Genomic DNA, 18,242 nt, shown 5'->3' with positions numbered 1-18,242 from the left:
TTTTAACATGTCCACATAAGAGGAAGGAGGGGGGATTCAAATTAGTGACCTCTTCTTCATGAGACGTGGTCTCCAGTCGATTGAGCTACTCCTTGGGGACAAAGCTCTTGCAACTTGTTTAGCCTAAAAAAAAAGTTACGAAAATGTATTTAATTTAACTGCATATTATTATTATTATTTTGAATAAACGAGTTATTTTCATTGATATAAAATCAATCTGGAGCAAAAAGCTCCATTATAGAATGCCAAAAATACAAGTTGAAAACTCTACAGCCCCAACACTATCTATAACATACCCAATAGCCTTTAGGGTTATTACAAAACATTTTAGAAATGTCATCATCACAATCAGTATATAGATCTGCAGTATAAAACGACAAATTGACACTATCTCTTTCATCAATTACAATTCTTCTATAAACTTTATAACTCATCCGTCATAAGTCAATAGTTTGCTCCCAAAAAAGAACTAGAAGAAAACAAAAGACCTACCGAAAAGATGGTTGGCAAAATAGGTACTTGACAAATAAATAGGTGCCCACTTATCTTATGCATGCAATTATTCTTTATGACGTCTAGATGAACTTTATTATAAAAAAAATGCATAGGATAAATGGGTCATAAACGAGTCATATCAGGTACTTGTTTTGCTAGCCCAGGTCCATTCCGTTATTCTTAAGCAAAACCTAATAAAACAACAAAATCAAGACCTACTACAGCTAGAGCAACAATATACTTGTCTTTTTCAGAAGCAAAAACGAACATACAAAATAAAAAAAATAATAAAAAAAGAAGTAACCCAATGACAGAACAGGATCCTCTCCAGTCTATAATGGACTGGAGAATATCCAGTTCATGGCTAGGATTTCTTTTTAGAAATCATATGGCTACAAATGGGACACATATCCCATTAAAAAATAATAATAAAATATCATTTTAAATTAAAAAAAATTTAAAAACAAATTAATAAAAAAATAAGAAAAAAAAGGGGTGGAGTTTATGATAATAAAATATAATTATAAAATTTTTAAAAGCACAATTTTTAAAATTTCACTTTATCGAAACCACAATTCCAAGCAGACCTATTGTTGGAGTTTATGCACTCCGTCTCAACACAACTCTAGTAGACCGAAACCCCAAAACATAAGAAGCCCAACTTTGTTCTTAACCAGGCCTAAACCCCGAAAAATAAGAAGACCAACTCTCTCCTTAACCAGCGAAGAAAAAAGCCTAACCCGAAACACCCGAAATGAGTCGGTTGCGTTGGAATCAAACCCGCCCAAATCTCCGACACACCTTAAACCCCCAAAGCTGAATCCCATAAACCCTTCACAGCCAATTCCAATGAAAAAGCCAAGTAAAACCCTAAGCACCATGCTGGGACAAGAACAGAACCAAGAGCCACAACAAGACCAACAAGAAGAGCCGTTAAAAGATGGCTCCGACATTTGCCAACAGCTCATGGACCGCTACGCCAAGTCCTCGGCCCCGCAGCACCGCCACCTCGTCGCCACTGCAGCGGCAATGCGCTCGATCCTCACCTCCGAATCCCTCCCCCTGACTCCGTCCGCCTACTTCGCCGCAGCCATCGACTCCGCGTCATTTAGCGATTCTCAGACCCTGGACCCCACCGCTGTCGCCGCGCTGTTGTCGTTTTTGTCGATTGTGGTACCGCTGTTGCCGCCGCAGGGGATTGCGGCGCCAAAGGCAAGCGAGGCGGTGGGTGTCCTCGTGGGATTGGTTGGGAAGGAGAGGGAGGGGCTTGCTGTGGCGAGCGTGAGAGCTGCGGTGAAGTGTTTAGGGGTTTTGTTAGGATTTTGCGATTTGGAGGATTGGGATTCTGTCAAATTAGGGTTTGAAACGTTGCTGAATTTCTCAGTTGATCGGCGTCCCAAGGTATAGATATATTATACGTGTGATTCTTGATTCCTTTTTGAGTGTCTATGTGTATATAGTGCTGAATATGTTGATTACTTAGTGCAATGATCGTTTGTAGAAAAATTTAAAGCAAGTTAATTAGTGGTTTATCGATATTTTGATTGCTTCAATGCAGGTTAGGAGATGTGCTCAAGATTATCTTGAGAAGGTTTTTACTTCTTTTAAGTGCTCAGCTGTTACAAAGTCGGCGAGCAAGTTGGTACTGTTTTTGCTTAAAAGTCATATGCCTTTCGCAGCAAAATTAAGTGGTTTGAGAGCTGTAGATGGGTCAAAAGATGATAAATTGATGAAACCTGAACATTTAGAGGTCCTTTATATGTTGGATGTAGTGAAGATTAGCTTCCCGTGTCTCCCAGAAAAAGTCAGTTCAAAAATAATGTCTGAAATACAGAAGCTTATGAGCTCACAGTTCTCAGTGCTTACAAGGCACGTTCATAAAATTATTGAGGCATTTTTTGAAACATCAAGAGTTGAAGTTGTTGTTCCGGAGATGGAGAAGATTGTAGTTTCCCTGGCTTCGTATGTCTCTTTGGGAGATAGGAATCCCTTGGACACTGTTATCTCTGCGGCAACCTTCTTAAAACGTGCTCTGGGTGTACTTCATGACAGAGAATCAAGCTCGTGGATTAGTAATCTTCCTCTAGTTTGTGGTTCTGTAGCAGGTATGGTACTTGTTACATTTATTGGATATTTACACTGAGGATGATACACTTATTGCTTTTGCATTGAATCTTTAAATATTTCTTTTTTGCTGTCTCATCTCACGTTGTTGGTTGTGATTTTTACCTTTTTCTTTTTATTAAGTAATGACCTAATAAAGAAGAAGTTTGCAGAGAATATACAGAAGATCCTCCTAGAAATTACATTGTAAAGCGTACTATAGCAATAAAATTCACAGAAGAAGCTGTTCACGATTTTTTTACACATCATTCCCCCACCACACACACACCTAAAAAAGAATATGGGGTAATCTGTCTATTTGTATCCTTACTTCTTCTGATTCATGTTGCCAACACTGATTAGGTCTTCTAACTTCTGAGGCTAGCACTGCATCACAGGCTTCAAGTATATTGAAAGAGTTGCTCAGCCGTCATGTGGATCATAAATTTCTCAAAGATAAACCATTTGACGATGAACTTCAGGAGAGCATGGAAGCAAGCGCAGTTAAATCAATATGTGCTGTCTTTGAGAATACCCTCAGTGCTCTTAATGGAATTCCAAATGAGCATATTTTAGGGGTCATTTCTGTCTTGTTCCTCAAACTTGGTATGTACATGTTTATTCCCATATTCTCTAGTAAAATCTGTCTTCCCCCCCCCCCCCCCCCTCCCCCCCCCTCTTTTTCAGTTAGTAGAGAAATAATGCATATGTAGATTCTTGTTGATCTACTGCTTTAGTTAGTTTCGTTTTCTTCCACATGCATCTGTTTTTATTTTTAGGAATACTATGAGGCATACCTGTATCTATTATAGATATATATGTGTGTGTGTGTGTTTTAGGACCAAGTGAAAGTCATAGTTCTCTGAAAATGAGCTTCCAACTAGTGTAGATGTTGACTTACTGGACTTTCTACATGTTTAAGTTTTGCATGACTTGGTCAGATCTACTTTGCAGTTGTTTGTGAGCAATATTGGTAATGTTAGTGACATGCTACAATTTATTCTGATTTTGTCTACTTTTGGTTGCAGAGAAGATGTCATATGTCTTTATGAAGGATCTAGTGCTTAAACTTGCCAACTTGATTCTAGCTAATGGGACCACATCCAACACCGACCATGTAAGTTGGTGGACTATCCTTTTAAATTTCCCCATATTCTCAAGGTATCTTGCCAACTCAAATATGAAGTCTCTAGGGTTTTGTTCTCATCCACCGGAAATTGACATTTTGGGGACTATCATTCACCAAGTCAGTTTGTGTTTTAACCTTATAGTGAACTTAATTTTTTTTTTTTTTTTTTTTTTTTTGATAAGTAATCGAAATATTATTAAAAGCAAAAGACGCAACACAAATACATAAGAAGTATACATGAGAAATACCTAACTAGAAGAAGAAAAGCGATCAAGGAAATCATGAAAGCTAAGCATAAAGGGAACTAAAAACACAGTTGCCCAAGCATACAGAGTATTAAAAAATAAGGACATAGGATCTGCCAACATCCTCTTGCAGTCTTCGAAACATCTATCATTGTGTTCTCTCCAGAGACACTCCAAAAGACAAGAAGTCACCATTTTTCACACAACAACACTCTGAGTAGTACCACCAGTCCACTAACAAGCAAACAAATCAGCTAGATAGCTACTCTTCTAGGCATAACCCAAGAAAGCCCAAAACGACTAAAAAATGCGCTCCATAATGCACAAACTAAGTACAATGGAGAAGAAGACCATCCCTCTTGCACATACAACACTAATCAATCACAAGGATATGCCTCTTCTTAAGATTGTTCATGGTAAGAAACTAAAAATCTTTCCTAGGGCCGTCGACCAAACAAAAAAAGTCATTCTCAATGGCAACTTGGTCCACCAAATACTATTCCAAGGAAAAAGAATGCCATCATTACGAACAAGGACATTGTAGAAGGAGATAATAACGAACAACCCGTTTTTAGAGGGAGCCCACCATAGCTTGTTTTCACCTTCCTGCCTTACTCTAACCGAGTGCTAGAACTTTTGATTCTTGGTCTTTTTAATGAAGTTTCCATCGTCTTAGGTTATCTGGGTGAAAATGGTGAGGAATGGCAAAGATGTAGCCCTAGGATGTTCTTTGTTTGTGGATCCAATTGGAAAGAAAATTGGAATTTTGCTATCCTTAACAGAGATTTGGTACATCTAGCAGAGTTTCTAAATATTTTACCCAATGATTGGATTGCAAATTGTTATCAGCTTGAGCAATTCAACAGATTCAATTTTACCTCAACTATAATCTGGATCCATAAAGTTCTTTATGAATGTGATAAGTTGTGTCATTCTCTTTTGCACTTTTGCTTAGACTTCTCTTTGTGGTAGGCTCACAAATTTTATAGGTAGTGGGCAGATGTGTAAAGTTGAATTGTTGTCTATTGATAATTGGTTGATATCTTCTTATTTTTTTCCTTGATATACAGCTTCGGGACTGTATTGGATCCGCTGTAATTGCTATGGGACCAGAGAGGATACTTACTCTTTTACCTATCTCCCTTCATGATGATTTCACTTGTATGAACATTTGGTTGATACCTATTTTAAAAGATTATGTTGTTGGAGCATCACTACGGTACTATATGGAGCATATTGTGCCTCTTGCAAAATCCTTTAAGCGGGCTAGTCATAAAGGTATTCCTCAATTTTGTAGGGAATTTCTATCCTTCATTTTGAGTTTGGCATAATTTCTTTTGTCTCAGTACATCTTTACATTATCATGAGATTTGGAAATCAAAGTAGTTGTGTTTGCTGTCACTCTATCTATTGTGCTCTTAGATGAAGTTCTTCTAACTTTGTCTATATTCTATTTTGGTTACTGGCTTGCTGCATCTTTTTGTTAGTTAAATGCATGTCATTCATCTTAGAAAATTATGTATTTATATTTTCTGTCAGTTTTTTGAACATATACTTGTTTGGGGAGCTAGTCTTTGTTGGGAACCAGTCAAACTATTTATGAATAAATACATTGTTTTAGCAGAGCATAAGACTTTGTATGCACTTATGTCTGTGTATTGATAGTTTTATTTGTTATTGAAGTACTCATTTGTAATATAACTATTAAACTTTTAGTGCTGTTTGTGTTTACACATATAATGCAGAGGTGGGTATTTGTGAGGAAAGACATAACTAAGGAGATGCATAGTGCTCAGAGCAAGAAGTTTTGAAAGTATAGATGACTGAACTTCAAAGTTCAGTCATTACATGCCTTGAATCTAGTATATTTAGGAGAATCAGGCATTGTGAACCTATTCATCCTCTGTGGCCCACTAGGTCGTACAATTTTCATGGAGTTGTCATGTCTTCATGAATTGTTGCCTCAATGGTCCAAGCTCATGAATCATCCTTTTCTGCCTAATAGCCTGTTGGCTGGATCAAATGCTTTATCCATCTGGCTCTAATAGATGCAAGGAATACACGAGGAGTTCAATTTTATAAACATGGCATTTTCTCAGAAGATTTTTTTTTTAACATTTAAAAATAAAATTATCTATATGGGGAAGAAAAGCAGCATGATATGTATAGTCTTCACTATTAGTTGATCTAAAGGCTTTTATGGTTACAAACAAGCGACAGCCTCGCTAGAGGCAAGGTCCACAGAAGGTTAGGAAGTAGTATGCCGAGATAACTTGGGCCGCCACTCAGGTAGGGCACACTGATTATATAGTCCTTGGTGCTTGCTCCTTGCTGTGAGCCTCTCTTATAGGTTATAAAGTACATGATGAAACATACCTTATCTCAACCCTTCCTAAAGCTTGAGCTACCAACTTCTTATGCTATATACTGAGTGGTCTTGGATGCATCAAATATTGTACATTTATTAATTCCTATTTCTCTAGCCTTGGTTATTTTTGTCATCAAACTAAATTATTTAGTAATTGTGAATCTTTAGGGTGAGGATTAATACTTTCTGTTCAAATCACTGTCCTTCCTCTTATTAACAATTCATATTTTTGTATCAATATTTCTATTGAAATTTAATTTATGATGGCTCACAGTTAACAGTTCATCAATTTACATGTGCAATTTTCTCTTTTTACTTCTCTTCTAGTTAAAAAGTTGGCTATCAATCAAGATCTGCAGGCTTATGCGCATGACCTGTGGGGACTGCTGCCTGCTTTCTGTCACCATCCGACTGATACTTACCAAAATCTTGGACCTTTGACTGAAACATTAGTTCGTTTTCTAAAGAAGGACTCCTTTATGCATGAAAGTATTGCTGTTGCCTTACAGGTGCTATCTCCTTCACAATCCTTGAAGCCTGAGTGCTTTTATTTTTGGTGTTAAGTTGATGTTTAATGTTTTATTATGTCATAAATTATTTGTTCGTTTATGCATTTGTTGGCTTTTTGTGTAGGTTCTCGTGTCTCAGAACAAAAATGTTCTTAGCACAAGAACAGATGCTGGTGAATCAAATTCATATGCAGTAAAAAATTCTGTGTTAGACTTTGGAAATGTACCCACTTATTCAAAGAAGACAGCAACCAAAAACATCAAGGCTTTGACATCATGTTCGACAGAGTTGCTTATGGCGCTAACGGACTTATTTGTTGATTCACTGCCTGAGAAGCGCTCGTATCTAAAGGTTCTCATTTGTCACTCATAGAACTCGTGTTGAATGTTTTGATAGATTTTCTCTTGGTTTTCCTTTTTCTCTAATTATGGGCAAAGTGTCAGTACTTACCTATAAAATTATTCGGTTTTCCTCCACTGTAGTTACAGAGAGCTAGATCTATTATGAACATTTGCAATTTCTTATACAGTTTTGTGCGGCTTTGATTCCCTTTTAACCCTTTAATGCCTTTTTTCTCCTTTTTTTTTTTGTTGCATGTTTTTTCTCCTTTTTTGAGAAAGAACTGATACTGCTTCAAGACAAAGGAGCCAGTTATCTTAGTTGTGATTGCACTAGTTGGTCTACACAGACCCGTTTTCTACCAACACTGACTTGCCAACCTGATGGCTCTTTAGGCAAACCTGCCAAGTGCCTAGGCCAGCCTCTATATGCTTGGGTTTTTAGAGAGGCTAAACTTCGTAGTTGCTTTATTTGAGGGAATCAGAGCTCAATAACAAGCCGTTTTTTCAAACTATAGATTATAGAACTATCCTTGATGATTGACCTAAGATGAAGCAAGGAGATGCAATTTGTGATTTTTATTTGAATATGAGCATATAAGTCACCAAATTGAAAATCCCAATGGTTGTAGTAATTTTTTTTTCTTCTTTTATATGTATATAAATGCATATGTATATTTAGCTTTTAGACTTTGTATCAATTATTAAAGAATTTTAACATTTTTTATGGTTTTAGATTGGTTGGTTGATGCTTTTGTACTTTCTGATATTTTTATTGGCAGTATTACATATTGGCCAATATCCAATAATGATATCATCATATATCTTTTGTTCTCATTTTCTCAGGATGCCATTGGGTGCTTGGCTTCTATTACCGATTCTTCTATTACGAAAAAGATTCTCTTGTCATTATTAGAGAGGTTTCAGTTTGTAGATGGTGAGGGTGACTTTGAAAAGATGTGGAGTCATAACCAAGCGTTGATTGATAAAGAACAACGCAGTTTAAATAGTACAGAGAAAGATGTTCAGAGGTAAATTAAAGTGTCTGCTTCATATAAAATTGGGTTATAGGCCATATGCCAAAGGTTAACATTTACAGTTACTCCCTTCATCTCAAAACAAGTGTTTTCATTCTAAATGGTAGGATTATTAATAAAAAGTAAAAGGTCACATAAACTTAATAAAATGCCCTTAACATTATATTATAAACAGACATGACATTTAATGAGAATTTTGTTTCGAGTGTTTTTCACTTTTGGAAAGAGGATATTTGTTTTGGGATGTCCCAAAAAGGAAAGTAAGACATTTAAATTGGATAAAGAGGGCATATTTTAGCAATAACTCAAAAATCTAGCTGTAATGCTCAGTTTGCGATCACTTCTACCTCTATTACTAGAACTAGTAATAGTGTCTTTATTTTGGAAAGAATTGTATTCAGGTTATCCATTTCAAGATAATAATAGCACCCTTTGGCTTGGAAAGAATTATGTTCAAGGAGTAATAGGGTTACATAGACATACAAAGGGTTTTCCACGAGATGTAGTTTTGATCATATAGGATTGTCCAGTTCTTGTAAGCATAGGGTAGCCACACTCGAGATTTGTTTATAAGTGGCTGATTGATGATAATAGAGTTACTCGTCTTTGTGCTCTGTCATGTGATTTTGGGTTGTTTCATCACATTCTATGTTATATATCATACTAAAAAAAGTTAGAAAAATGGGAGTTCTTATGTTCATTATTTTTAGCTTATGGGAGTTTTGTGTGGTCATTATTTTCTGCTTGTACATGTTTATTTTGTTATTTTCCCTTTCCCATATATCTTTTATTGAAAAAAATAGAAGTTTGAAGTGAAGTCGTATTATCGAGTATTAACTAGTCAGAATGGATCCTCTTTTCCATGGAAGAGTATATGGAGAGTCAAGGATCATTCGCGGGTAGCATTGTTTTTATGTGGACAGCAGCATTAGGGAAAATATTGACACTCGATAATTTGAGAAAGAGAAATGTTGTGGTGGTAGAGTGGTATTATATGTGTAAAAAGAGTGGGGAATTCATTGATCATACTGATTCATTGGGACTTAGAGAATTATGGAGGTTCATTCTTAATCTGTTTGGTGTGGTGTGGGTTATGCCTAGTCGGGTAATTGATTTGTTGGTTAGTTGGGGAGGATTGGCAGGTACAGTTATGGAAGTATGGAGGTTGGTTCCATTGTGTGTAATTGTGGTGTCTTTGGCGAAAGAGGAATGCCCGGAACTTTGAAGATGTAGAGATTTCAGTGACAAATTTGTGGAAGTTTGTGATCAACACTCTATATACCTAGATATCTATCCATCATAGTATGCTTGTTTCTAGTTTTGCAAATTTTCTAAGTTTTTCTTTTTCTTTTTCGTTAGATTAGGGGTTCTCTTTATATACTCTCTGTGTACTAGGGTTGCACGCCTTTGCACTTTATTAATAATAATGAAATTACTTACTAAAAAAAAAGTACTTGTGGGTTTAATTTTTTGCAGTTTGTAGTAGAACAACAGAGATTTTTTTTATCATTATTATTATTTTTGTCTTTTGCAAATAAAAATTTATTTAGGAACTTTACAATCAATGAACTACTTAATGACATCTATGGTTTGTGTTCCATAATTGTTATAATATGGTAGCTTGTTGATTTCTTAGTTGTCTGTCTTATCATGTTGTTTCTAATGAAAATTTATTGAGTGATGATTAGGTCTAAATGTTCTGGTAATCATCTTCTCTTAACTTTATGTTACAGAAAAACATTCAGGAATTCGTCTTGTAAATAGTGAAAAAAGTTCGTACTAAGCACTACCCTCTTTACCACTCTTCTGAAAGAGTCTGCACTGTAATAGTCTGTTCTTGGTACATTTTCATCAACTCAGCATAGTAATCAAGTTCTCGGAGTTGTTTTAGACCTCCATCTTGATGGCAAATGTGCGACCTATCATATAAATAAAGACAATCTGCAAGTGGAAGTCTGCATAATTGCTTCCGTTTCAGTTAGTAAAAACTGTACAACGGGTTTATTGCATTCTCTGCTAGCATCAGCATTGCCCCAGTGCAATCATTATGCATTCCAATTTTCAGACCATTTAATTGGTACTCTTTGTTGCAAGAGAGTTTGGCTGAATGGACTGAAGCATTCTATTCTGTATATTTAGCCCCATCTTCCAAAACCTAGCATTAAATGCTATGCACGTTTGTGAACTGCAAGGTAGTTGTGTTAGGAGAGGTAGGAAATAATGTTTGATGACTTGGGATTCTTATGGAAATGGTAGAATATTAAAAAGTGGATTTTGGGGGAGTTTTGGGAGTGTTTTTGCTGGGTCTTTGCTGTTTCTTGGGTTTTGGGCATGTAAGAACTCCGTGTTTACAACCTTATGTACTTAGGGGCACCTTACGCATTTGCATTAAAGTTCTACATTACTTATCAAAAAAAAAAAAGAAGTGAGATCGTTCTTGGTCATAAAATAGATTGAGGACAGAGCCTGTAGTCATTTAATTATAAGACCATCTAGTTTTCTGTTTGTCGCATGAAAGTTTGATCAAATGTGTAGCCTACGAGTTTTTTCCTGTATCAAAACCACCTTTCTCATTTATTATCAGCACCCTCTAGCAATTTGAGTCCATGCAAATGTTTTAATAAACTAGAACATGGCTGAGTTAGAACTTATGGGCATGTATGATTGTACCACTATATAACTTGGTATTGATTTTTTGATCAGTCTTTTTTTTTTTGTTTTTGATCACCATATAACTTGGTATTGATGAAAATGACAATGTATAGAAAGTTTTAAGCGCGACTTTTCATTATCTGGTCGTAAAAAAGATTGAAGATGTAGTTTTTAGTTAACGTTGTTATTTGTTCAGGCGTGTGATACTGGCGCTAGCGTCATCTTTTGTTGAAGGAGCAAAGGAGGATCTTATTGATCTAATTTATAAATTTATTGCACACACTTTTCAGGTATGTCATTGAAACTAAATAACTGCATGGCATGATTTGTTTTAATACCAATCCTGTTACTTCTATGACCAGTAGATGTAGTCTAATCTGAAACCAACCTGAACCTTTGGTTTTTAGGTAACTAATGAGACTGTTCATCGTGAAGCATACAACACCTTGAGCAGAATTCTAGAGGTCAGAGTTGGCATCTCTCTCTCCTAATATTGTTATTTTTGGAGTTTGTTATCCTTATGGACTTGATTCATGTCTCATTTATGTTATCCATTGTCACAGGAACATGCCTTGTTTTCTTCTTCACGATTTGTTGAGCTTAGTGCTCTGTTACTTGATCTCAAGTCTCCTGTTGATATTGCATCTCTTAAAAGTCGTTTTGCATGTTTCCACATTCTAATGGTTCACGCGTTGAAGGTAAAGAATGATTTTTTTTTTAAGGAAATGGTAAAGTTATTTAAGCTTTGTTTGTTTCAATGTTAATCATTTTTTTTTCATAAAACATTTCAACATTTTCAGTGTTTTGTTGTACTTGGACAACTTGGTCAACTGTAAAACATTTTTGGTCAACCATAAAATATCCTTGTTTTATGTAAAATGATTTATATTTTTTAAGGTATAAAATATTTTCTGTCCACAGATTATTTTTTCAAACCCGTACTCCCAGGGATCACCAACGGTCCAACACCACTATATACCCCAGACACCTGCCCTTTCACGCTGATACCAACCCCAACAGAGCTACCCCTACCTGCAAAAAATGTTTTCTGGAAAACATTTTCAGATTGACAATCAAACATCAAAAAATTAGTAGTTTTCCTGGAAAACGTTTTCAAATTAAAATGTCCAGAAAACATTTTACATTAAGACAAATGGACCCTTAACTTTTAGCATGTGGTAATTGTATAATTGTTCTGCGAATAGTAGTAAAGGGCACTTTATTTTTTTATTAGAAAGTTGTTTGGTCACTTCACTGTATATTAGGGCTGAATTTTCTCCACGGGTTTCAAGAGCTGCCTTGATATTCTTTCTAGCTTCGGTTTCCTGTTTTTCTCTCTTTTTACTACCCTGTAAATTTTTTATATTAAGTTTAAACTTGTCAAATAAAAAAACAATTTTTTATATGTTAGATTTAAATATTTTTCTCTATCTTATTTAGTGAATCTTAGAACCGATACGATATACCCAATCAATTTTCAAATTTTTTGGACTTTCTTATGGATGTATCTTATGTAACTACTCAAGGGTAGCAGCAGCCATCACCATTATGGTAAGACAAGTGTATTGGTTGGGAAGGAAGTAAAGGTCTTTTAGTGGCCTCTTTCAATCAAGATGAGCTATCAGAGACTGTAATGCATGCAACAAAAGTAACTTTATATGTGCCTGTACTGATTTATTTGCTTCAAATATAACAACAATATCAACAGTAATGTGAAGCCTCCGAAACTTGCCAGAATTACTCATATTGCTAATACTTTTTCACTTGTAAACACTATCATTATTACAGAACAACCTCTTTATTCATTAAAAAAAAAAAACATAACAACCCCTCTTCCCCATTTCTCTTTATACCAATGGTCAGAACAGTAAGTATTTACAGCAATGGTTGAAAGGATTTTGTACTTCTATATTTTATCCATGTGAGTCTGTATGCAACATGATCAATATGTACAATCAGAACAAGTTATTGCTGAGATTCGCTAATAGCAAAACCACAATAGAGGTTTATATCCCAACTTTTGGTGTTGGCTTCACCAATTCTATATTTTCCGAGTCTTTAGTTGAATGATAAGCCATATTGTGAGGTTATTTGGCACCCTTTATGGTTTTCTTCCTTATTTTGGGTTGGTACTCTTTTGGGGGAGCCCGGGGGGAAGGGGGGAGGACATGGCTTAACAGTATCATGGTTGAATATTATGTCAAATACATCAGCTTGATTTATATATGTGTAGATTAAAGCAGTTGCTTTTAGTCTGAGAAATTGCACACATATCTTGTGGACCTATGGTCTTGGTTTTAATCATGGTCTACATGGAGGAGTTGGTAAAAATCTTTGCTTTCTTGACACATTAAGCAATTCCATGGTTTCAGCTTATGTGGCACATTATTTATAATTTGTTGGTTCCCTACAGACATCTAACTTTCGCCATATATGTGAAACAGCATCTTCTTTGTACATTTTAGATGGCTTTTGAGTTTCTTCAACTGATTTCTTGTTGAACCTGTTTAAATCTGTGCAGATGAGCTTGGAGGAAGAGAATACAAAGGCTTTTCTTTTTCTGAATGAGATTATACTCACATTAAAGGAGGTAAAAAAACTACTTTTTCAAGAAGGTTGATGTTTTGACTGTGCTTTACCCCAACTTTTTATTTAGGGCCAGTTGAGACTCTCGCTCTCTCTCAAATTGTCATCAAGAGTTTCTTAAGATTACATCTAAAGCCGAACGACTAGTGGGAAAGCTCTTCCTCAATTTTGGGCTGACCCATGTACATAAGGAGATGTCTATCCTATACACATCTTGCACTGTTCGGTCCTTTAACTTTTTTTAGGCTAAGTTTCCTGTTTAAACTCATAATCAATTAGAATGGCAAAATGGCCATTTACTGCCATTATCCTACTATTGGTGGATTCTGAAATGGCCTGCAAAATGTGAAATAGGACATACATAGGGAATATGTTGTGTGTGCTTGAGGTGGGCTTGGGGTTACGAGAATTTTGTGGTTCTGGGGTTTTGAATTTCAGAAGAGAGTATTAGAATTCAAAGATTGATTAGAGTTCTGAGGCAATGGGGAATATGGGCAAGAATGCTGTTTCTTGAAGCAAAGAGGTTGTAGGAAAACTCTGGACAGCAGCTGTGTTTGGGATTTTATGGCTGCTTTGGCTGGTTATGCAGTAGCTATTTGATAGAGATTCAATAAGTAAGGAGAAGGGCCTCATTTGGGGTCACGGAAAAGAGAAGAAAGAGAAAAACTTGTGACTGTTTGGGGTCTCTGAAGATTACCTGTTAACAGTACCAGCGTGCACAGAAGGAGAAGAATAGAGAAACACACTAGGCAATCTTACGTGAATATTCAAAGATTTTTTTTTTTTTTTTGATTTGGCACCGGGTATCTGGAGCTTCACTCTAACTAATCTCGAGGGTGCATAGGCTCTCAGCAAGGAGTTTTCCGCAAGTGCACCTCGGTTAAACTCAAAGAAAATTAACCCAAAAAACTTGGAAAATCCTATAAGTTTCTAGGCTAAACTTAATTACATAAATATCCTTAATTTTTTAGGAGTTGCATAAAATTACAGATCTGCCTCTCATTATAAAACTAACCATTAGGCATGAAATGAAAACTCAAGTTAAAAACTGATTTAACCATAGACTCCTATGGAGCTGACCTTCAAAATCGCCTGAATCCGATGTTACAGGATCCCACACATGACAAGCTTGTAGTTGTCAAAACTTAAAATTATTTTAATCACAGAAACTTGATCTTTCTTCAATGATTCCATCATTCTCCTCTCAATGTGGGGTAGGGGGGTGGAACTAGGCCTCAAGTCTGGGAGTATCATATTATAGAAATTCTCAAATCAATGGAAGCAACCAGGTTGATAACAAGGATTCTTCCTTTGCCACTATAGCATTAAAGTTATTTGGAATGATGAAATCACTGACTTGATTTAAAACCGCCAACTTCTTTCTTTGGATTTCTTACAATACATCAGTGGAAGCCTAGTTGCCACTTGCCACTAGAGTGGCATTTGAAGTAGATATAACTATCAAGGGAAGCCTTCTTCCACTAAAATTTGTAATCTGTTTGAAGTGCATTTCTGACCGCAAGCTTGAATCCCTGCAGACAAATATTATTTTCCAGTAACAATGCAAATCAGTAGAAAATGTGTAGAGGTCCATTAGTGGTAGGATTATGAAATTTGAAGTTTCTGCATCCTCTTCAGACGTCCCCAAGTATTAATAGCTCTCATTTGATTAATTGTTTTCTTGTGACTTCTGGGGATGCTAACTTAAATAAGTTGAAAGTTTGTGATGGTAGGTCTGTACTAGTATCCTCCTTGTACCTTTTTATACTTCCTTTTTTTTTTCCCTTTTGTTTGTGTCTTGCTGTGCCTGGTGGGGAAAAGAGTACAATCTGGTAGACTTGATTTGTTTTTTTCGATTGTAGTAGTGTTTAGGGTATTTGGCTGTCTTGTATACTCTGTGTACGAGGGCTTTGCCCTCTTCTTTCAATAATATTATTATTCATTAAAAAAAGAAAGAGTACAATCTGTTTTTCTTATTATGTTGTGCCTGCTCTTTGACTTGAGTGAGCCCAGCTTTTCTGTGGTCAACTGTTTTCAGTAAGTGATGTCGTATTGAGCCTTCTGAAATTTCTTGTGCCGTTAGCACATATGTTTCATTGTTATAGGATATGAAATATCAGTTGCCATTCTTTCTTATTACTTTTATTTGGTTTCAACATTACTTATTGACTTCATGATGCAAGAGACTGGTGGACTAATAATAATGTGCGTGTTTCTTAACATATAGGGCAATGAAGAAGCTAGAAAAGCTGCTTATGATGTGCTCCTTGAGATAAGTTCCAGTTTGAGAGACTCACCAGGGGTATCTGATCCACCATATCATAAACTGATTACCATGGTAAGGGCATAAGTGATTGTACTTAGTTTGATTTTCTGTGATGGTTTAACTATCGATCCTTTGGTATATCATTAGATCCACAGTTGCTTTCTTATTTAATATCTAATGATTTTACAACATTCAGATAATGGGCTATTTTTCTGGCTCGTCTCCTCAAATAAAGAGTGGAGCAGTATCCGCCTTGTCAGTGTTGGTATATAAAGATGCAGATATCTGTCTTTCAATGCCTGATCTTGTGCCCTCTCTTTTATCTTTGCTGCATACCAAAGCTGTGGAAGTTATAAAAGTGTGTATTACTTACTCAGTTGCTCCTGATTTAGAGTGTTGGTTCTGTGTTTCTTTTGAAGCTAATGAGATGATTGCGTATTTAACAGGCTGTTTTGGGCTTTGTGAAAGTATTAGTGTCCTGCTTACAAGCCAGAGATCTGCGGAGTCTTCTTTCCGATATTGTCAATGAAGTACTCCGATGGTCATCTGTCTCCAGACATCATTTTAGATTAAAAGTACGTACAAATTTGGCATTGAGCTCTTATTCGTCTTATATACCTATCAATTTGTTTACTTATCAATATAAATAAATATACATTTGTGTGTGAGCTGGGGAGAGAGAGAATTTACTGTCTTGAAAATCTTCATATGCATGTTCATTTAATCTATGAGAGAGAGAGAGAGAGAGAGTTTACTGTCTTGAAAATCTTCATCATATGCATTTTCATTTAATCTACAGGTCTCTGTCATAATGGAGATACTGATACGGAAGTGTGGTTGTGCAGCAGTTGAGTTAGTAACTCCAGAGAAATATAAGAGTTTTCTCAAGACTGTCTTCGAGGTAATTCTTTCATTTTCTGTGTACTCTCATCTTATTTTAGATTTAGTTTATTTCAAATTTAGAGAGAGGACACCCCCAAAGAAAAAATTCTAAACTGTTGAAATCTGTACTTCTAGAAGTTGTTGGTGACAAAACATAGCTAATCTGTTATGAAAGTTATTCTTATTTTGTTATGAAAGTTATGCATCAACTAGCTGTAGTTTACTAGTTTATCTATCTCATTATTATCCTTCATTCTCTTATTTTACCCGATTGTCTATATTTCATCTCTTTTCTCTTGTACTCTCTTATCCGTTTGGTGTCTTATTGTGTCATTTTCTCTGAGTAATATCCATATAGATGAAACTCGCGAAATAAACACTATATTTGTTTTCCCTTGATGAATGACCACTGTTGGCTTAAACATATGGAATCTAATGTCCCTTTGTGACTTATATTTGTTTGGTGTTTTTTTGGGAGTTCATTCAAGTGTAAATGATGAAGAATCATAGTCCTTATGTGATGGAAAATCTTGTTTTCATATTTATCTTATTGCAGAACCGCCGTAACAAAACAAGTTCCAAAGAAACTGGCACTGGCGATATGGATATGATCCACGATTATTCATCTGCCAAGGCTTCTGATTCCATGTATGACTCAAAATTTTATATCTTGACCTATTCTGTGTTTAGATCTCATCATCTCTTTGCTCTGGAGATTAATTATTTAACTTTATTTATTGTCTTTAGGCCTGAGAAGAAACGCAAAAAATTTGGTTCTCCGTCAGAGGAAAATGGTTCAGAAGAACAAAGGAAGACAAAGAGGGAGAAGAAAAATAATGTGCGCTCCTCTATTTCAAACGAGTCTCACTCATCCAATGCTAATGGTGGTGCTTTAAGATCAGCTAACAGAACTAAGCATTCTAATAACGAAAAATCAATGAATGGTCGGTCAGAAGGAAGACGAAATAAGGGCAACAGGAATTACAACACAGGTCCTAAAAGCGGTGAAAAGAGAAAGTCAATGGAGCAGACAAATATGGGCAAGAAAGATGAAGTAGCAGTTCATACACCTTCTAATGCTTCCAAATTACGCAAACACAAGAAGGTAGGAAGGAAACAACAGAAAATTAATAAATGAGTAACAATCATTATGCACAAGTCTGAATATCAATCGCTTCTATAAAGCATGATAAGAATTTGGTACTCACCTTATACTACTGAAGTGATAGATGTTCATGAAGAGAAGAGGAAGCCATTAACATTTTTGCCCGGAAGTCGTTTTCTCACAAACCTGCAGAGATAAAAAAACTGTGTGTGGTGTGTTGGTTTTATTAGGTGTGCTTAATTCTCAATAACTATTGGTGCTATGGTCGGATAGAAGGCTTTGCTCTGCATAGATATGACTGGGAAGGCATAACTATGTATATATATCTTGTTTAATGGTCTACAAGAGCACATGTTTGCTATTAATCTACATGTTATGTACAATATATGTACCTCCTATTGCATATAATCTACTTGTGATTTTTTCATAAAATTTTATTTCAATTTTGTTCCTATTAAAAAAACATGTGATTTTTACATGCTCAATAAATATAGTTATTTTTATGGACCCGTTTGGAGGAAAACTG

The 18,242-nt window shown here is 35.7% G+C and overlaps 1 protein-coding gene across 2 annotated transcripts; it reads left to right on the top strand.

Moving 5' to 3' along the window:
* Nucleotides 1-1,218: 1,218 nt before the first annotated feature.
* LOC132192172 (ARM repeat superfamily protein) lies at nt 1,219-18,124 on the top strand. 2 transcript variants are annotated; one of them, XM_059607423.2, is made up of 18 exons: nt 1,219-1,896; nt 2,054-2,600; nt 2,962-3,204; nt 3,627-3,715; nt 5,043-5,250; nt 6,668-6,849; nt 6,974-7,201; nt 8,035-8,219; nt 11,074-11,167; nt 11,285-11,341; nt 11,441-11,575; nt 13,399-13,467; nt 15,691-15,801; nt 15,926-16,087; nt 16,176-16,304; nt 16,529-16,630; nt 17,168-17,259; nt 17,359-18,124. In XM_059607423.2, exons 1-18 carry the CDS (start codon nt 1,345-1,347, stop codon nt 17,747-17,749), a joined length of 3,576 nt encoding a protein of 1,191 aa, XP_059463406.2. In that variant the 5' UTR covers nt 1,219-1,344; the 3' UTR covers nt 17,750-18,124. The 2 variants fall into 2 exon arrangements, with proteins under 2 accessions (XP_059463406.2, XP_059463407.2); XM_059607424.2 differs by having other exon boundaries at nt 1,329-1,896; nt 6,692-6,849.
* Nucleotides 18,125-18,242: the final 118 nt, after the last annotated feature.

Source organism: Corylus avellana, chromosome 10 (genome assembly GCF_965113065.1).
Source record: "Corylus avellana chromosome 10, dhCorAvel1.hap1.2, whole genome shotgun sequence".
NCBI classification, from domain to species: Eukaryota; Viridiplantae; Streptophyta; class Magnoliopsida; order Fagales; family Betulaceae; genus Corylus; species Corylus avellana.
This window is presented reverse-complemented; position numbering and strand designations above follow the sequence as displayed.

Coding starts and splice junctions, on each gene's coding strand:
- LOC132192172 (XM_059607423.2), top strand. CDS start 1,345: ATGAAAAAGCCAAGTAAAACCCTAAGCACCATGCTGGGACAAGAACAG. Junction 7,202..8,034: donor AGAAGCGCTCGTATCTAAAG/GTTCTCATTTGT, acceptor TCATTTTCTCAG/GATGCCATTGGGTGCTTGGC. Junction 8,220..11,073: donor ACAGAGAAAGATGTTCAGAG/GTAAATTAAAGT, acceptor TTATTTGTTCAG/GCGTGTGATACTGGCGCTAG.